The sequence below is a fragment of the Macaca nemestrina genome, chromosome 7, assembly GCF_043159975.1.
Source record: "Macaca nemestrina isolate mMacNem1 chromosome 7, mMacNem.hap1, whole genome shotgun sequence".
In the NCBI taxonomy this organism is placed as follows: domain Eukaryota; kingdom Metazoa; phylum Chordata; class Mammalia; order Primates; family Cercopithecidae; genus Macaca; species Macaca nemestrina.
The window spans coordinates 57,835,488-57,856,619 of NC_092131.1; the positions used below are offsets into that span (position 1 = coordinate 57,835,488).

A 21,132-nucleotide genomic window follows, 5' to 3' on the forward strand; every position below is an offset into this window, starting at 1 on the left:
AAAGTACTGATCTATTTTATTTGATCCTTATAACAATCCTGAGGGATAGATTGGGCAGATATTATCATATCTACTTTACTTGTAAGAAGATTGACCTTATTACTATTTTTTTAAATATAGTTAGAGGTCTCGCTATGTTGTTCAGGCTGGTCTTGAACTCCTGGGCTTAAGCAATCTTCATCCTCAGCCCCGCAAAGTGCTAAGATTACAGGCTTGAGCCACTGTGCCCAGCTGGAAATTAACATCTTAATCAAGTTAGTTATAGAGCTTGATCTTGAATGTGGCTTCTTTTCTACCACATTATAATTGGATTTTGTCTCTAGTGGTATGAAGAATAAAAACCTAATAAATGCTGGCAGCTATTGTTATCTTTGTCTTTTCTGTGTCCCATCCATTTTCATTCCTCAGGAATTAATTTTTATGGATCTCTTTTCACTGGATTAGTGCTGATATGACAGAAAATGTCTGTTTTAATACTAAAGGGTCAGATGGAAGAGAGAATCCCTTTTCTCTCTATCTCTGTATCTATTATAAATTTTTTAGCTTTAAGTAAAATATAAACTTTTGAGGTAAAGACTATCTAAAATCAGAGCATAGTACTCTACAAATGTTAAAGGAGTGAATGACTTAAAAATGATCTTAAGTGACTCCTTTTGCCCCGCGTCCTGTGTTTTCAAAAAGCTTGCATTTCTGGAAGGCCTAATATGTGCCAGGAGCATTTAACAGAAATCATCTAATTTAACCCTAAGAAGCTTACGAGCTGGGTATCATCAGACCAAATGTGTGACAATGGGCAAATTACTTAACTGCTCTATGCCTCTGTTTCCTCATTTGTAAAATGAGGATGATGATAATACCTATCTAATAAGGATATTAGGTTATTATATTTCAAGTGCTTAGAAGAGTGCCTAGAGTATAATGTGCCCAAGAAATGTTAGCTGTCATTATTGTCCTTTTCATTCCTAATCCAAGGTCATTCATCTGGCATGTTGTAAAAGGGAAAAACAGTTTTTCTTCTCTAATCTTTTTTTTTTTTTTTTTTTTTTTTGAGATGGAGTCTTGCTCTGTTGTCCAGGCTGGAGTGCAGTGGTGCAATCCTGGCTCGCTGCAACCTCTGCCTCCCGGGTTCAAGCGATTCTCCTGGATTAGCCTCCCGAGTAGCTGAGATTACAGATGTGTGCCACCATGCTTGGCTAATTTTTGTACTTTTGGTAGAAATGGGGTTTTACCATGTTGGCCAGGCTGGTCTCAAAATCCTGACTTCAGGTGATCCGCCTCCCTTGGCCTCCTACAGTTCTGGACAGGCGTAACCAACTAGGTGTCCTGTAATTCAGCTCAATTTTGACATTATTTACCTAGAAATAGTGTCAGATCTCACAGATTAAGGACTCAGTCCCAACACGACTGTCTCCTACTTCAGGCACCAGTTGAAAGTTCCAGGTTGTGAACCGTGCTGCAGACTGATCATTTATAAATTGGAGTTCCCATGACCCACTCCTTGGGTTCCATTAATTTGGTGGAACAGCTCACAGAAATCAGGGGAACACATTTACCAGTTTATTATGAAGGATTTTAAAAGGATACACATGAAGAGATGGACAGGACAAGGTATGGGGGCACAGAGTTTCCAAGCTCTCTCTGGGCAAGCCACCCTCCTAGCACCTCCACAAGGTCAGCAACCAGGAAGCTCATCAAGAATTTTTACGGAGCTTGATCTCTAGCTTCTTACCCCTGCTTTTTTTTTTTTTTTTTTTTGAGACAGGGTCTGGCTGTGTTGCCCAGGCTTCAGTGCAGTGGCACCATCTTGGCTTACCATAACTTCTGCTTCCTGGGCTCAAGCGATCCTCCAGCTTCAGCCTCCTGAGTAGCTGGGACTGCAGGCACACACCACCCCACCTGACTAATTTTTGATTTTTTGTAGAGACGGGGTTTTGCCATGTTTCCCAGGGTCTTTCCCCAACTTTTTATAGGTCAGTGGGTGGGGCTGAAAGTTGCAACCCTCTGATCCTTTTTCTTTTTTTCATGAGTCAGTTTGGTTTCAAGTAACCCTTCAATCCTCTAATCATCTGGTCTTTTTGGTGACTGGCCCTATCATGAAGTTATCTAGGGGCCCTACCGTAAGTAACCTCATTAACATAAACTCAATATTTATCAAAGGGACTCATTATGAATAACAAAAGACATTATTATCACTCAGGATATTCTTAGCATTTTAGGGGCTCTAAGACAGGAACCAGGGACAAAGACCAAAAATATGTTTCATATTATACCACATGTGGTAGAGCCAGCATCCAAGCTCAGGTCTGTCAGGTTCCAAAGCCCGTGATGTTTCCATTATAAGATGCCAGAATGTATAATAGTTGGCCATAACCTGGATGGTCAGTCATATGATATGTTTGTGTTCAGAGGTCTTGAACCTGTCTTATCCTAGATAATAGCTATGTGCCACATACGATGTTTTAGTCAGTGATAGACTATATATACCCATATATATGACGGTAATCCTGTAAGATTATACTGTATTTTTACTGTACCTTTTCTGTATGTAGAGATGTTTAGATACATAAATACTTACTATTGTGTTACAGTTACCTACAGTATTCCGTACAGTAACATGTTGTACAGGCTTGTAGCCTGGGAGCAACAGGCTATACCTATGTGGCCTAAGTGTTGTAGTATATCATCTAGTTTTGTGTAAGTACACGCCATGATATTTGCACAATGACAAAATCGCCTAACAGTGCATTTCTCAGAACATACCCCTGTGTTTAAGCAGTGCATGGCTGTAATTCACAGATGGGAGCTTGGATGAAATCTGTAATTCCTTCTCAGATCCAGGAGATGGCTTCCAAATTGTGAAACCAGATTGTAGCAGGATTAGGAGTTATCTTCATTCTCATCCCAGCTCTTATCATTAACCTATAAGACTATATAGCCTAAGCTATAAGTAAAACCTAGGGCTCTGTAAGACCTTGATCAAGTCTTTAAGCGACTTAGCCAGTTTTAAAACACTCAAAATGCCAGAATTCTTTAAGTAAAAAGTAGCTTAGAATCATCCACAGTAGGAGGTTTTAGATTTAACAAAACTATCTGGAATCTATATTTTGCAGTATTTTTACTGTCTGTTATCCAAGAGATTTTTAAAATTCTCTTCCTGTTCATGATTGATTTTTACTCTGTCTTGGAATATATTAGTCTGAGATTGAATGAAGATATACCCTTAACTCATATTGTTTGGTTTTTTTGTACAAGCAAATCTCTTTATTTCCAAAGACCTCTCCAACCCAAGTTAAAAGAATACACACTATGATTCCATCTTATATTAACATCAAGATGTACATGTTTGAAAATGGTTGGAATTTTATACTGGAATAATGCATACTAAACTATTAATAGTTTCTACCTCTGAGGGACGTGGGGGTAAGAGGGGCATGATAGTAAACATTCATATTTTGCTCTCTCTGTCTTGCGTTTGAATCTTTTGTAATGATAATACATTCACATATAATAACTTTTATTTTTACAAAGAATGAGTTTTTGTAGAATGCAAGAACAAAATGCAAAAATTCTGCTATAGCTTGTTGACATTTAATGCAAATATATTGCTTTATATAATATGCGAATTGTTCAAAAGTGATAGCAGCTTTAATCATGCTCCCAATAAAATATTTGCTAAATAAATTCTACAGTTTATTCCATAAATTTAAAAACATGTAGAAAACAATTACCACCCATAAATTAAATGATGTATTTGGTGCAGGGCTGGCAAGCCCCAAAGTTGGGGCTTAGCTTGGGACAGTTCTTGGCTTTGTCCAGGAAAGAAGCCAAAGGCATGGCAATGGTAGGAACCTCTGCTGAAGCGGCAGTGTACAACAGCAGCAGAAGTACTGTTTCTTGTGGAGCAGGGCTACTCCGTAGGCAGTGTGCCTAGAGTAGCCTGTATTGCTTTTTATATTTAGTAATTTTTAAGCAGAATTCTCAATCTCACATTTCTTAACCTTTCCTTCTGTTTTTTTCAGGATATTGAAAAGATTTTTAGTAATATTTCAGATATACATGAATTGACTGTGAAACTTTTAGGTTTGATTGAAGACACAGTTGAAATGACTGATGAAAGCAGTCCTCATCCCTTAGCTGGCAGCTGTTTTGAAGATTTGGCAGAAGTAAGTTTACAAAACTACTTTATATTCTCATTAAAGTCCTAAATGCTGTACTAAGAAATTTAGAGACAAGTCTTGGCAACATAGTGAGACCTCATTTCCATAAAAAAATAAAATAATTAGCCAGGCATGGTAGTGCCGATCTGTGGTCCCAGTGACTCAGGAGGCTGAGGTAGGAGGATTACTTGAGCCTGGTAGATCAAGCCCATGATGTGTCACTGAACTCCATCCTGGGTGACAGAGTGAGACCCTGTCTCCAAAAAAAAAAAATTTTTATGAAAATTAGAAGATACCACTGGCCATTTTAAAAAGATATTTAAGATTTAACCGGTAACAAAGTAAAATCACATTGCCTATATAGTGACACTTTCTTTATAGTGTATTTATGGCAATATTTATAGTAAAAGTTTATATACTAGAGTATTAATATTTGGATTTTTTTTTTAAGTGGTAAGTATGTTCAAGATGAAGGAAGATAGATTTTATTGACCATAGCTCTTTACCTTCTGTGGATTTTAAACTTAAAGTTGGAAAGAAGGTTTATATTATTTTAATGTTTTCCAAAGTAAAAATCTTTTTGTTGTCTTTTAAATGACTATAAAAATAATGTAGCTCATTGTAAAAATATTCAGAAAAATAGAGAGATATATAAATTGGATGAAAGTCACTTTATTTTATGATACCCATAGATAACTTATCCTTATATTTTTCTGTGCATACATGCAAACGTATGTGTGTTTGCAAAAATAGGATCCTACTATTTTATAACTTACTATTTTTACTCTGTGCATCATAAACATTGTCCATGTTAATGTATATACTTCAACACAATTTTTAAGTATAAATAATGTGATGTTATATGGAGACACCATAACATATTTTAACTATTATCCATAGGTTGTAGAGTTTTTTCTTTTCTTTCTTTTTTTTTTTTTTTTTTTTTTTGTTATTGTAAACAACACTGCAACAAACATGCTTGCACTATGCCTTGATATTCCAAACCTTTTTTTTTTTTTTTTTTGAGACGGAGTCTCGCTCTGTCACCCAGGCTGGAGTGCAATGGCACAATCTTGTCTCACTGCAACCTCCGCCTCCCGGGTTCAAGCCATTCTCTTACCTCAGCTTCCTCAGTAGCTGGGATTACAGGCGCCTGACACCATGCCTGGCTAATTTTTTGTATTTTTGGTAGAGACAAGTGTTTCACTATGTTGGCCAGGCTGGCCTCGAACTCCTGAACTCATGATCCACCCGCCTCGGCCTCCCAAAGTGCTGGGATTACGGACGTGAGCCGCTGCGCCCAGCCATATGTTCTAATCATTTTTAAGGATATATTCCTGCAAGTGGAATTTTAGTGCTAAAGACTAGGTATAGTTTTAGAACTTTGAAACGTTTTGCCACATTCACTTCCAGATAAGTTCCAGTGTATGTAAGCTTCCTTCTTTCTTCACCCTTTCCCTTCGCTAACTCTGGGTATTACCTTATTCTTTCTCTTTTTAATTCTTTTTTTCGAAATTTGTTTTGTTTTCATATCTGGTTCTGCAGATATACCATTCATTTTTGCCAGTCTAATGGGAAAAGAAATCTTTCTTTCTTCTCCTTCTCTTCTCTTTTTTCTTTTCATTTCTTTCTTTTCTTTTGAGATAGGGTCTCACTCTGTTGCTCAAGCTGGAATATAGTGGCACAATCATAGCTCACTATAACCTCGAACTCTTGGGATCAAGTGATAATCTGTACCATATTAGTAGAAAATATATTCTTTTAAACCTAATGCTTTTTCTCTTTTTTTAAAAAATAGGAGCAAGCATTTGATCCTTATGAAACATTATCACAGGACATTCTTTCACCAGAGTTTAATGAACATTTCAATAAATTGATGGCCAGACCTGCAGTTGCTCTACACTTTCAGGTAAACTTAAATTGAAGGGTTTTCTTTTTGTTTATAAAGCAAATCAATATATATCTCACTATTTTATCCTTCAAATATTTAATTCTAGAATACTTTTAATCCTTCAAATCTTGTTCATTCTAAACCTATTTTAGTTTATCTTCTGTTTTCTCTCTGGAGTTCTATCTGTTCTTATTGTAGAAATCTTTTATAGTACAACATCACGAATACTGAATGACCAGAAGAATTTGGCACATACTAGATATGGGATGTAAAGATGAATCTGGCTGGGTGCGGTGGCTCGTGCCTGTAACCCCAGCATTTTGGGAGGCCGAGGCAAGTGGATCACTTGAGGTCAGGAGTTTTAGACCAGCCTGGCCAACATGGTGAAACCCTGTCTCGACTAAAATTGCAAAAGTTAGCTGGACGTGGTGGCGGGCTCCTGTAATCCCAGCTACTCAGGAGGCTAAGGCAGGAGAATCACTTGAACCTGGAAGGCAGAGGTTGCAGTGAGCTGAGATCACGCCACTGCCCTCCAGTTTGGGTGGCATAGCGAGACTCCGTCTCAAAATAAAAAAAATAAAAAATAAAGATGGAGTGTGATTTGAGGATTATGTTCCCTATAGGAGGAAGAATTGGAGAAATCTTAAAAAGTTGAGATAACCTCAACCTGCTATATACTCATACTGATTTTTCTATGAGGCCTACTATTTAAAGGAGATAAATACGGTATTGAGGGAGAGTATGCAAGTTAGTTGGTTCAGGAATACACTTAGATAAAATGAAAATACGTGGAGAGATACACACAATAAAATTTTATTTTTACTATCTCAACACTAACAACAAAAGTTATGTTGGCTAGGTGATACTTGACTAAATGTGTAAAACTTCTACATCTAAACCGACTTTTCCAGCCGGGCGTGGTGGCTCACGCCTGTAATCCCAGCACTTTGGGAGGCCGAGGCGAGGCGGGTGGATCACGAGGTGAGAAGATCGAGACCATCCTGGCTAACACGGTGAAACCCCGTCTCTGCTAAAAATGCAAAAAATTGGCTGGGCGCCTGTAGTCCCAGCTACTCGGGAGGCTGAGACAGGAGAATGACATGAACCCGGGAGGCGGAACTTGCAGTGAGCCGAGATCACGCCACTGCACTCCAGCCTGGGCAATGAGCAAGACTCCATCTCAAAAAACAAAAACAAAAAAAGTTATGTTGGCATAGGTGATACTTGACTAAATGTATAAAACTTCTACATCTAAACTGACTTTTCCAGCCAGACATGGTGGCTTGTGCCTGTAATCACAGCACTTTGGGAGGCTAAGGTCAGAGGATTGCTTGGACCCAAGTTTTTGAGACCAGCCTGGGCAACATAGGGAGACCTCGTCTCTACAAAATATAAAAACTTAGCCGAGCGTGGTGGTATGCACCTGTGGCATGCAAAGAGAATTGCTTGATCCTGGGAGGTCAAGTCTGCAGTGAGTCATGATCATGCCTCTGCACCCCAGCCTTGGGTGCAGAGTGCGACCCAGTCTCAAAAAAAATAAAAATTAAAAATAAACTGACTTTTTTACCCCTTGACATTTGAATATGGTGAAATTTTTATTGTCCTAAAACAAGCAAGCTAACAAATGAACAAACCTTTCTTTAGTAGAATAAGTAACTAGAGTGAAGAAAGTTTTTTCATTTCCTCTCTCATTTTTTCTTTACAGCCAATTGTCTTTATGTTATTTTTTACCATTCTTTATGAAAACACTACCATGTATGTTTTAATGAGGATATAAATTGCCTTTGACAAGTAACTTAATTGCCAAATCCAGTAGATATTTTTATTTCATACTTATGTCTGTAGTATTTGTTACTCCTCTTGTCTCTGGGTTCCTGTATACCTGAAGACTGGCCGTGATGGCTCATGCCTGTAATCCCAGCACTTTGGGAGGCTGAGGTGGGTGGATCACCTGAGGTCAGGAGTTCAAGACCAGTCTGGTCAACATGGCGAAACCCTGTCTCTACTAAAAAATGCAAAAATTAGCTGGGTGTGGTGGCAGGCATCTGTAATCCCAGCTACTCAGGAGGCTGAGGCAGGAGGCTTGAATCTGGGAGGCGGAGGTTGCAGAGAGCCGAGATCGTGCCACTACACTCCAGCCTAGGTATCAGAGCAAGACCCTGTACCCCCACCCAAAAAATATATATATATACACATATAGATAGATAGAGATACACACACACACACACAAGCCTGTAGTGTGTGTGGTGCACACCTGTAGTTCCAGCTACTACAGAGGCTGAGGCAGGAGGATCACTTGGAGGCAGGAGAATCGCTTGAACCCAGGAGGTGGGGGTTGCAGTGAGCCAAGATTGCACCACTGCGCTCAGGCCTGGGCTACAGAGTGAGACTCTGTCTCAAAAAAAAAAAAAAAAAAAAAAAGAAAGAGAAAGAAATACCTGAGACTGGTTAATTTATAAAGAAAAGAGATCTAATTGGCTCAGAGTTCCACAGGCTCTACAGGAAGCATGGCTGGGGAGGCCTCAGGAAATTTACAGTCATGACGGAAGGCAAAACGGAAGTAGGCACGTCTTCACATGGCCAAAGCAGGAGGAAGGAGCAGGGAGGTGCCACACACTTCTAAACAACCAGATCTCCTGAGAACTCTATTACAAGAACAGCATTAAAGGAAGAAATCCGCCCCCATGATCCAGTCACCTTCCACTAGGCCCCACCTCCAACACTGGGGATTACAGTTGAACATGAGATTTGTACGGGGACACAAATTCAAACCATATCAGCTCCTATGATACTACATGTTCCCAATTTTCATCTTCTCTGATTTCTTCTTCTCAGTCTCTTAATTATAGCTATTATCCAACTTCTGTTATCAGCCCCTGTTTTTCTGTTCTTCTGTACTCTCCTTGGGTGACTTCATCCATATCTATATACTGGTGACTTCTTATTTGTATTTCCAGACCATCACTTTCTTTTAAGCACTCTGTATATATGTGTGTGTGTCTATACACTTTCATATAACCAGCTGCTTTGAATTGATGCACTTGGATACCCTAAACGCACTTCAAATATGACATGTTTAAAACTGAAGTTACCATCTTCTCCCTGCCTTCTTTACTGTAAATTCCCATTATTTATTATCTTCCACTTCTCTACTCTCAAAAATTTGTTATCATGGAATAAAAATTATACTTATTTCTCAAAATTACTTCAAGAGAGGAATATTTTTAAAGTTAACTCATTTTCCTATAAACCATAAAGTATGCATTAAATACACAGTCTATAAGAACTTTGGATACTCATTAAAAGCACTTGCAACACATTCCTTGTTTCAGTCCTATTTTATTAGAAATTTTTGCTGTGGAATTTGAATGTTAAAGGGCCCAATTATTAATAAAGCTGTCACCCTAGATATTCAGTGAGATTGGAAGAGTTAGATGAAATCCTTTTTCAGGCCAAACCCACTTGTTTTAACTTTAAAAAAAATTCCGTGTAAGATAAAATAACGCTTCCTTAATAAAACTAAAAACAAAAAGCATCTTTAGAAGCTGTGTAGCATACTTTATTTATTTAGAGACAGTGTCTCACTCTGTTGCCCGGGCTGGAGTACAGTGGCACAATCTTAGTGCATTGCAATCTCCACCTCCCGGGTTCAAGCAATTCTCCTGCCTTAGTCTCTCGAGTAGCTGAGAGTACAAGTATGGACCACCACGCCTGGCTAATTTTGGTATTTTTTGGTAGAGACAGAGTTGCACCATATTGGCTAGGGTGTTCTTTTGACCATGAGGCACCGTGCCTGGACTGTATAGCACACTTAAAAAAATAAGATTTGAAGTTAGAACTTAAGGCTTTGGGTCAATTAATAGTTTTTGTTTGTTTGTTTGTTTGTTTGTTTGAGACGGGATCTCGCTCTTTCACCCAGGCTGGAGTGCAGTGGCATCATCTTGGCTCACTGCAACCTCTGCCTCTTGGGTTTAAGCAGTCCTCCTGCCTCAGCTTCCTGAGTAGCTGGGACTACAGACGCATGCCACCACACCTGGTTAATTTTTGTATTTTTAGTAGAGACAGGGTTTCACCATGTTGGCCAGGCTGTACTCAAACTCTTAACATCAGGTAATCTGCCTGCCTCAGCCTCCCAAAGTGCTGGGATTACAGGTGTAAGCCATCATGCCCAGCCCCAATTAATAATTGTATTACCTTGAGCAATTCACTTAATCTCTGAGACTCAGTTTGCTCATTAGTAAAATGGTGATCATAATGATATATATCTCTTATAGTTATTAGGAAATTAAAGGGTAATATATATAAAGCATAAGCATAATGTTTGATGTGTATTAAATACTCAAATGTAGCTCCTATTATTGTCAGAGGACTCCTTACACTGTAAATACATGCTACAAAAATTTTATAATGCACTCTGTCAGCCATTGAAGTACAAATTAGCAAAACAGTTGATCTTGTAGACTAATTTTGAAGTTTCATATTGGTTTCATTTCAAGCACTATATATAAAATATCCAGAGTAATTCACTATGTTAATTAGATTAATGCTGTCTTATTCAGGCTGCTCTAATAAAATATCATAAACTGGATGGCTTATAAACAATAGAAATTTATTTCTCACAGTTTGAGTTTGGAAAGTCCTATATCAAGAGGCTAACAGATATGGTGTCTAGTGAGGGTTTGCTCTTCTGGTTCATAGATGGTGCTTTCTTATTGTGTCCTCACATGGTGGATGGCACAAACAAGCTCCCTTAGGCCCCTTTTATAAGGGCACTAATCCTGTTCACAAGGGCTCTGTCCTCATATCCTAATCACCTCCTAAAGGCCCCACCTCTTAATACTGTTGCATTGGGGATTAGGTTTCAATATATGACTTTTGAGGGAACACAAACATGCAGATCATAACAAATGTCAAAATGAATTAATCTTTAAGAAAATTGGTGGCACTTTTTGTGTATCCTACTAAGAAGTTTGGTTACTGGGTAATATGTCTGTTGAACAGATTATAATTTAACTTTAACAAAATGTGAAAATTATGGGAATATTTTTGAAGATTTTTTGAAGGCAACCTACCAGATTCTTTCTCACATTATATATTGGTGTGGTTGGTATTTTTCTTATGGCAAGAAATACCAGTAAGTCAACTATATAGACGTTTAAAATTAACATGAGTTAAATCCATTATAAATTTTAGAAAACCATTTATTCTGCAGTAGTTTCCAAAACTGGGGTATACCTATCCCAAGCTATATACTAAGATTTTTCAGGATATGTAAAGGCACAGAGAGCTTTAAAGGAATCTATTTCTAGTCTTTGGAGCCGTTGTTTATGTTTTTTGCATTGTCTTTTCCAAATTCTCTTACTTGTTAACTTTTGCTGTATGTATTTCCCATTATGCATTGATCCAAGATGTGAAAACCTCTAGGGCACCAAACAGGAAAAAAAAAAAAAAAGTATTACCTCTATGGGAGAGTTCACTGAGTACAAAGCAAAAGAGTTTGCAAAAGAAGGTTATAGGGGGATGCTAGTAAAAATTCTTGGTAGCCAAAATGTCATATCTATCTATGTTATGTCGTATCTATCTGCCTAAGAATTAAGACGTGATATGCTTATCACAAGGGTTTATATTAACCTTATTGTAAGTACTTTATCATCATTTAGGATAAAGAAGAGGAGAAACTTGTAAAGTTCTCATACCTTGATGTAATATGTTAGAAGCAGTTGTAGTTTCATCCAGAGGCTTCTAATCCTTCAGACCATGACATTAATATGTTCGTTTGAATTTAACAATAAAGTTTGACTTCTGACAAAGACTGGTGTTACTGTTTATTTTGACAGTGAAGATCGGCTTTGTCAATTAAGTCGTATGATAGACATTTTTCATAAATGAGCTAAATCTGAAATTTTATTCAATTATTGTTTGGTGAAATACATATAGATCACATTTACAGTATACAGCATCCCCTGAAATGCATCTTTTGTAACTATGTAAATTTAAAACATTTTAAAATTCTGCAAGAGGGTACATAGCTTCTCAGAATTCCTTTAGGGTATATGGAAGCCAAAACATAAGCTGTAGAGGATTATTGTGAAAGTTATTTTAGCCATATAAAAGAAAACGAATGTATATATTTCTCTAATAACTTAAAGGAGGAAAGGAAGAAAAGAACAACTTGATATACAGCACTTCAGTTTCAATATAGAACATGCATTCTGTTGTAGTTTTGATAAGTCTGTATCTCAAATTTTTAGTGGCCGTTTCTGTTAGGCACTGCTGTTGCATGTCCTTGATGTCAGAGACATACTGTGATATCTTTTTGCTTTGCAGTCTATTGCTGATGGCTTTAAAGAGGCAGTTCGTTATGTCCTTCCACGTCTTATGCTGGTGCCAGTGTATCACTGTTGGCACTATTTTGAGTTACTAAAGGTAAGATTTTATAACATAGAATCTCAAAGTACTTATCTAATAGAAAAGTTTACTTTTTAAAATTAATGTTGGAGACACACATTATCAGTCTTTTAGTTCTTATTTTATGTAATTAATAACTTTTATATATAACATTGCTCTAAATTTCTATCTTGTTTATCTTATAAAAGAAATAACTTTTGAAGTTAATATTTTTTTCTGTGCAGTGTTGTATTCTTCCTCTCTTAGCTGGGACCCAAGTAACACATTAAAAATATATGTATAACTTTACAAAAAAAGATTCTCTGCTCTATTTTAATTAACTAGCCAGCCACTAGTCCTGGTCACATTGGCTAAGAGGGTTTGGGAGGCTAGTGATTAATTGGTGGCAAAAGTAGCTGTGGTTTAGGATGAGTCAGGCCATTATAGTCAATGACCTGATCTTAAATGCAGACCTAGTAGCAGGGATTTTAAAAAAGCAATCATCCAGGTAAGGGAAAAGTTTTTTTTTAAATTATGTGGTCAAACCAGCATTTTTAAATGTTGGCAATGTTAGAGGGCAACTCTAAGACTAATGATAGGACTTCTAATAAGACATAAACTATATTTTTAAAAATTTAGGCATCCAAATATACATGTGGGGCTGCTTATATATTATTCATATGAAGCCTGCATATCTTTTGATGGGTTCTTTATGGATCCATTAGTATCCATGGAGACTTACACAATGAAGTTGCTCATCTATTTGTGGATAAAAGCTGGCTTCCTCCAGCATCAAATGCTGTGGGTAGTAGCACTCCATAAAAAAGAACATAAAAAAGAGATAAGTATTCATTAGAAGTAATCATATATATTCCTTGCCTAGATGCCTACAAGATACACATAGAATTATTCTGGCTTTTATGTTAATGTTACTACCGTGGATTAGATGGAAAAAGTTTTAACTATCTATCTAAACCAACGATGTGGTATCCTAAAGGAGAGGTACAAAATAATCAAGCAGAAAGATACTTTGCTTCTAAAGAGCAGTAAAAAAGTTGGAAGCTGGACATGGTGGCACAAGCCTGTAGTCCCACCTACTTGGGAGGCTGAGATAAGAGGATCACATGAGGTCAGGAGTTCAAGGCCAGCCTGAGCAACATAGTAAGACTCTGTCAAAGAAAAAAAAAGTTGAGAAACAACATTTTACTGAGCAAGATATGTAGGAATTACAGTTGAGAAGGAGCCATAATCTGAAAGTAGACAGAAGTTCTTAGATGTTAGCTAGAGTCAGTGAAAATCAGTAGCAGTGATAGAGATAAATGAATGGATTGTTACCAGAAAATCTCCATCTCTCATATGCTCACTTTGGTAATCACTCCTACCTTTAAAAGATCAAGGGAAATTGTGTAAGGAATTAGAAATGGGAAAAGAAACACTCATTGATGAGTTCTCATGCTTGTCCAAAGGCAGCAGATATTCTTATTACTAGGTAGTAGTAATTTTGGGCTTCAAAGAATGAATAAAGAGAGCCAGGTGTGGTGGCTCATGCCTGTAATCCCAGCACTTTGGGAGTTCAAGGGGGAGCAAATCACTTGAGGCTAGGAGTTCGAGACCAGTCTGGCCAACATGGTGAAATCATGTTTTTAGTCTCTGTTAAAAATACAAAAATTAGCCAGGCGTAGTGGCACATGCCTGTAATCCCAGCTACTCAGGGGGCAACAGAACGAGACTCCATCTCAAGAAAAAAAAAAAAGAAAAGAAAAAAGGAATGAATAAAGAGAAACTACCCATGTCTGATCAATGAAACTGTAACCCTTAGAATAAATATGGAGTATACTCAGTTTTAATTAATGCACAGCAACAACAAGAACAAATGGAAATGTGGAATGGAAAGACAGGCCTTAGAAGAGATTAGAAATGGCAAAAGATTTGAATCACTTCACAAAACAGGATATCCAAAATGGCAGTAAACGTGTATTCAAACTCATTAAAAATCAAGGAAATGCAGTTAAAGCCACAGGATACCATTACATACACACCAGATTACAGAAATTTGAAAGTCTGAAAATATCCATAAACAGCAGCATGAACTATTTGCATTCAGCTAGGAATGAAACTGTATAACCCACTTTGGAAAACTGTTTGGCATTACCTTTTAAATTAAAAAATATGCATACTGTGTGACTAGGCAGTTCCATCCTTGAATATATACTCTAAAGAAACAAAATGCATGCACATGTATACCAAGAGAAATGTACAAGAAAGTCTATACCAGGTGTCAGTAATAGCAAACCCTGTTTGCCAACCAGAAAAGCGTAAATAAATTGTGGTTCATTCAGGTAATGAAAGAAAATTACACTAGAACAACACACATCAATGACACTTACAAATAAACTTTGAGAGATAATATTTCATTGGTGTGTTATACCATATTTATTTATCCATTCATTTGTTGATAGACCATTGAATTTTTTTTTTTTTTTGAGATGGAGTCTTGCTCCGTTGCCAGGCTGGAGTGCAGTGGTGCGATCTCAGCTCACTGCAACCTCTGCCCCCGGATTCAAGCAATTCTCCTGCCTCAGCCTCCTGAGTAGCTGGGACTACAGGTGCACGTCGCCACGCCCGGCTAATTTTTGTATTTTTAGTAGAGACGGGGTTTCACCATGTTGACCAGGATAGACTCAATCTCTTGACCTCGTGATCTGCCCATCTCAGCCTCCAAAATGCTGGGATTACAGGCATGAGCCACCGCGCCTGGCCGACTGTTGGATTTTTTTTTTACCTTTTGTTTACTATAAATAATGCTTCTGTGAATGTGGGTGTACAAATACGCCTTTCAGACCTTGTTTTGAATTCTTTTATGTGTATACCTGGGAGTGGAATGGGTGGATCATATGGTAATTTTATCTTTAATTTTTTGAGGAACTACCATACTGTTTTCCATGGTAACTGCACTATTTTACATTCCTACCAACCGTGCACAAGGTTCTGATTTCTCCACATCTTTACCAAACCTTGTTAATTTCTTTCTTTCTTTCTTTCTTTTTTTGAGATGGAGCTCCACTCTTGTCACCCAGGCTGGAGTGCAATGGCACGATCTTGGCTCACTGCAACCTCCGCCTCCCAGGTTCAAGCGATTCTCCTGCCTCAAGCCTCCCGAGTAGCTGGGATTATAGGCGCCCGCCACCACGCCCAGCTAATTTTTTGTATTTTTAGTAGAGACAGGGTTTCACTATGTTGGCCAGGCTGGTCTCGAACTCCTGACCTGAGGCAGTCCACCTGCTTTGTCCTCCCCAAGTGCTGGGATTATGGGCATAAGCCACCATGCCTGGTCTGTTTGTTTGTTTGTTTGTTTGTTTTTTAATAGTAGTCATCCTAATGGATATGAGGTGGTATCTCATTGTGGTTTTGATTTTAATTTTCTTAATGACTAGTGATCTTGAGTATCTTTTATGTGCTTCTTAACTATTTGTATATCATCTATTTTATTGTGGTGTTTTTGGGACAGGGTCTTGCTCTGTTACCCAGGCTGGAGTGCAGTGATACAGTCATGGCTTACTGCAGCCTTGATCTCCTGGGCTCAAACGACCCTAGTACAGTGAATTAGAGATAAATTGATAATTTATTGGAATTTCCCTTTTCTATGGGCACACATGTCCATAGTAGATGTAGCATTTGGTAGGAGTTTCAACAAAAGCAGGGTAAATATTTCAGTGAAGTCTCATACATAATTAAGAAAAAACTTACATGAAATATAAAATCTTGGACAGGATACACTTATAGACAACTAGGGATAATGATGAGTATCAGGTAGCAAGGAATATATTCTTCAGCTAGGTTCATAAGATATTACCCATTAAAGCCAGGCACAGCAGGTCACGCTTGTGATCCTAGCACTTTAGGAGGCCAAGGAAGGTGGATTGCTGGAGCTCAGGAATTTGAGACCAGCCTAGGTAACATGGCCAAACCCCATCTCTACAAAAAATTATCTGGGTGTGGTGGCACATGCCTGTAGTCCAAGCTACTAGGGGGTCGGAGGGTTAAAGCAGGAGGATCGCTTGAACCCGGGACATTGAAGCTGCAGTAAGCCAAGATCGTGCCACTGCATTCCAGCCTAGTTAACAAAGTGAAACTTTGTCTCAAAGAAAAAGGAAAGATATTACCCATTAATAAACAATCACTTTTATTTTTAATTTTAAGCATACATAGCAAGGGTATCTTTTCTCTTTGACCTCTTTTCCAAAGTACACTCATTTCATTTTATTTCTTAAACTCAGTAGTTATCCAGTTTGTTTTCAACATAGAAAGAATCCATTTCAACTCAGTGGTCATCAGATTTAGACACAGACCAGTGTTATGCGTAGCTGTGTCTGGTGTCATTGTAGAGCGACAGGGTGTTAGTGTAGCAAAAAAGCAGAGACTTTGGGGTCAGAGCTCCTGGGTTTGGATACAAACTCTCTTATTTATGTTGGGCAAATTACTTAATTTCTCTGTGCCTCATTTCCTTCATCTGTAACATACGATAATAGTACCTTGTCTTACAGAGTTGTAATTAAAAGTTAAATAAGCTAATACATAAAAGAGGGTGCCCAGAGTAGAGCTCAAAAAACATTCATTATTGGTCTAAATACTTAACAAAATCATACAGTAGTCATTTATTCCAGTTACTACTGACAACCAGCTAGTGGGTACACCTACCACGTGCAGGTAAACTAAAAAGGAATAAAACATGTCCCTAGGCATTAAGGTGTTCACAATTTAGTGAAGAAAATATATGTCAAACAAATAATTACAATATTATAAGAGCCTAATAGAAGTAGTACTATGAGATCAATAAAGCAGGAGTTACTAGCTCTGCTTAGGAAAGTCAGAAAAAAAATCATATTAATTTTTCCTTTGTTTAGTAAAGTAAAAAAAAAAAAAAACATTGGTTTTGGGTATATAGGGATTCGTCCTACTGAGAGAGAGCAAAGAGTGTGTGCGTGTGTGGGTATGTATGTGTGTGTGTGTGTCCTTATTTATTTGGGGGAGTCATGAAAGACAAATGCTGAGGAACTCTGCAGAGTAAAAGAGACAATAGAAACATGACACTTTAGTGCATCATGGACCAGTTCCTGTTTTGGGGGAAAATATTACCTTAAAGGATGTTATTAGAACAATTGGCAAAATTGGAATATACACTATAGATGAGATTACAGATTAGTCAGTGTTAAATTTCCTGAAGTTGATCACTATACCGTGATTCTGTAAAACAAAATCCTTGTTGTAAGATGAACTATTAGAAACATTAAAGGAGTAAAGGAGAGTGATACTAGTTGAGAGTAATTTGTGATACATTTGACATTTCTTTATATTTCAAAAACTACTGCAAAACCATTCAGCGATAGTCCCCCTTCCTGTGCAAGGAACTGAATGGATAGTATCACAAACTACTGAAAAAACAGTCTGCACACACTGGCACACAGAATGATGAAGCATGTGACAGAATGTTAAAAATTGGTGATTCAGAGTATTACAGGAGTTATTTGTGTTACTTTTACTACAACTGTTCTATAAATTTGGTATTTCAAAAGAAAAAATTTAAGAGGGAAAAGGCATAATCAGAAGGCATCTTCAAGAGGAAGCATTTCAACTGTGTCCTAGCAGCTAAATTCACCAGGTGGATGAGGAGGTTAAAGACTGATATGTAGAAAGCTAACAGGGGCATGAAAGTGCATTACTTATTTGCACATAGTTCAGTACAGTAATTTTTCTTTTTCTTTTTTTCTTTTTCTTTTTTTTTGAGACAGTCTTCCCCTGTCACCCAGGCTGGAGTGCAGTGGTGCGATCTCGGCTCACTGCAAGCTCCGCCTCCCAGGTTCAAGTGATTCTCATGCCTCAGTCTCCCGAGTAGCTGGGATTACCGGCGTGCACCACCATGTGCAGCTAATTGTTTTGTATTTTTATTTTTGTGTTTTTTATTTTTATTTTCATTTTTTGCGGAGGGGGGAAACGGAGTCTCACTCTATCACCCAGACTGGAGTGTAATGGCACAATCTCGGCTCACTGTATTCTCTACCTCGCATGATCAGGTCATCCTCCTACCTCAGCCTCCCAAATAGCTGGGACTACATGTGCACATCACCACGCCTGGCTAATTTTTGTATTTTTTGTAGAGACAGGGTTTCGCCATGTGCTCAGTCTGGTCTTGAACTCCTGGGCTTAAGTGATCTTCCCGCCTTGGCCTCCCAATATGTTGGGATTACAAGTGTGAGCCACCTTGCCTGGCCCAGTAATTTCTGTGTGAGATGTTTGGAATACATTCTTTTAAGTATTTGTAGAATATTAGTTGGATATTCATTAATATGATGTTTAGCAAACCTCACTGCTGAAAATTCAAGAAATATTTAGCAAATTATTGGATTATTTTGCCAAACAGAGCCATTGTTTAATATACCTCCATTACCAGAAAATCCCACTCTAAATATCCTCAATTTTGTCCTCCTTTACAGCTTATAATTATTACATGATTATTTAAAAATGACGCGTGGAAGAGTTTGAGCAGCCTTAAGACCAAGTAGACAATGAAAGTTTGGTATCCTCATACCTTTTTGGTAGAATCTCACTACTGGTGATAATTTAGATATTTGGATCAACAAAAACAATAAGAATAAAACAGTTCTAATTAAGCATTTGATATCAACATTCATATTTATTAAAGAAATATTTTAGAGTGGAGCTGAGTAGACTCTTTCTATAAGAAATCTTTAAAGAAGACTCTGTAAGAAATCTTTAAAGCAGCAAAATAAGTGATTTTGCCAGTAACTTTCACCTGTAGAAGTCAGAATAACCAAGCACAGATCCCTTTTCAAACTTTCTGATATTTTGACTTTGCTTCCATCCTTTCTATTGCTTACTCTAGAGATTAAGGTATTACTTCTAATGATAGTCATTTACATTATTTATGTTGCTAATCTCTTGATGACAAGATCTCTACATGTATCTTGAAATAAAATCAAATGGCTCTGCGCTTCATGTAGAGAATAATTTCTAAGACATATAAATAAAAGGTAATGGACAAAGTTCTCAAACAATATCCAGTTAGTTATTTGCTGAGGAAAGGGAACCATTGCTGAATGCTTTTGAGATTGCTCTTGGAATATAAGGAAAATTTTAATTTATCACAAAATCTCTAATAAGTTAGTTTAAGATCACAAAATAGATTTAAGTTTTTAAAAATTTTCTGAAGTGATCTAATTCCCCATATCCTTGCATAAATATATATTTATAAATACATAATATATATAATATCTATATGATGCTCCAGTTTGAATTCTTCTTTCAAAAAGATTAAAACAGTTTGAGAGCAGCCTGGGCAGCATAGCGAGACTCCACCTCTACAGAAAAAATTTTTTAAAAATTAGCCAAGCATGGTGGCACACATCTATAGTTCCAGCTACTTGGGAGGCTGAGATGGAAGGATCACTTGAGTCCAGGAAGTTGAGGCAAGGCTGCAGTGAGCCATGATCACCTCACTGTACTCTAGTCTGGGTGACAGAGTGAGACCCTGTCTCAAAAAAAAAAAAAAAAAAAAAAGTCAAAACATTGGAGCACAATACAATCCACTCTGAATTATTTACTGTAAGTAAATTTTCTTTCTTTCTGACAGTGAAATACAAGAGAAAATTTTGGGGCAAATGAAATAGAGCCAGAGTTGTAGGGATTAATAAGTCAGTTTCTAAATCTTACTTCTTAAAGGTTGAGATAGAATGTTAATTTTCATGGTTTCTTGACATTTACTAGAATGGTTGAATTTCATGTTGTAAAACAGCAGTGGAATCCTTTGAGAGATGCAGTTTACAGAAAAGTTTATGATGGATTGAAATGTTAAAAGTTAGTACACTTGATTATGTTATATAACAAAGATTTGTAAACTTTTTGAAATTGCTAAAACAAAGTAATCATTAGAGAATATGAAATAGTTTATAGTTATTTATCTTATTTTCTCTATTCATAGTCACTAATGAATAAAAGTAAGTTGTAAGCTTCATGCTTTAGATGTTTTAAACTTTTTTAGTATATTTGGAAAATATAGCCTGGCACAATGGCTCACGCCTGTAATTTCAACACTTTGGGAGGCAGAGGTGGGAGGATAGCTTGAGCCCAGGAGTTTGGGACCAGCCTACTGAGACCCTGTCTCTACAAAAAATAAAAATAAAAATAAAAAAATTAGCTGGGCTGGGCGCAGTGGCTCACGCCTGTAATCCCAGCACTTTGGGAGGCCAAGGCAGGTGGATCACGAGGTCAGGAGATTGAGACCATCCTGGCCAACATAGTGAAACCCCATCTCTACTAAAAATACAGAAAGTAGCCAGACATGGTGGCGCATGCCTGTGGTCCCACCTACTCAGGAGGCGGAGGCAGGAGAATCCCTTGAACCAGGGAGTTGGAGGTTGCAGTGAGCCAAGATGGCGCCACAGCACTCTAGCCTGGCGACAGAATGAGACTCCTCAAAAAAAAAAAAAAAAAAAAAATTAACTGGATGTGGTGGCATGCTACTGTGATCCCAGCTACTCAGGAGGCCTTATGCCCAGGAGGTCGAGGCTGCAGTTAGCCCTGCCACTGTACTCCAGCCTGGGTGACAGAGTGAGTGAGACCCTGTCTCAAAAAAAATAGAAAATAAAAATGTCCAAATGGTTTTTACAGTTGTTTTTTTTT

The 21,132-nt window shown here is 37.6% G+C and overlaps 1 protein-coding gene across 5 annotated transcripts in view; it reads left to right on the forward strand.

Annotated features, from left to right (window-relative positions):
- Window positions 1-21,132, forward strand: part of LOC105481847 (SOS Ras/Rho guanine nucleotide exchange factor 2) — a 113,427-nt gene that overhangs the window by 47,382 nt on the left and 44,913 nt on the right. For all 5 annotated transcript variants that reach the window (XM_011741644.3, XM_071100200.1, XM_071100199.1 and 2 more), the window contains 3 exons: window positions 4,020-4,163; window positions 5,956-6,066; window positions 12,376-12,474. In XM_011741644.3, the coding sequence (XP_011739946.3) occupies window positions 4,020-4,163; window positions 5,956-6,066; window positions 12,376-12,474 (354 nt within the window). The remainder of the gene's footprint in view (window positions 1-4,019; window positions 4,164-5,955; window positions 6,067-12,375; window positions 12,475-21,132) is intronic.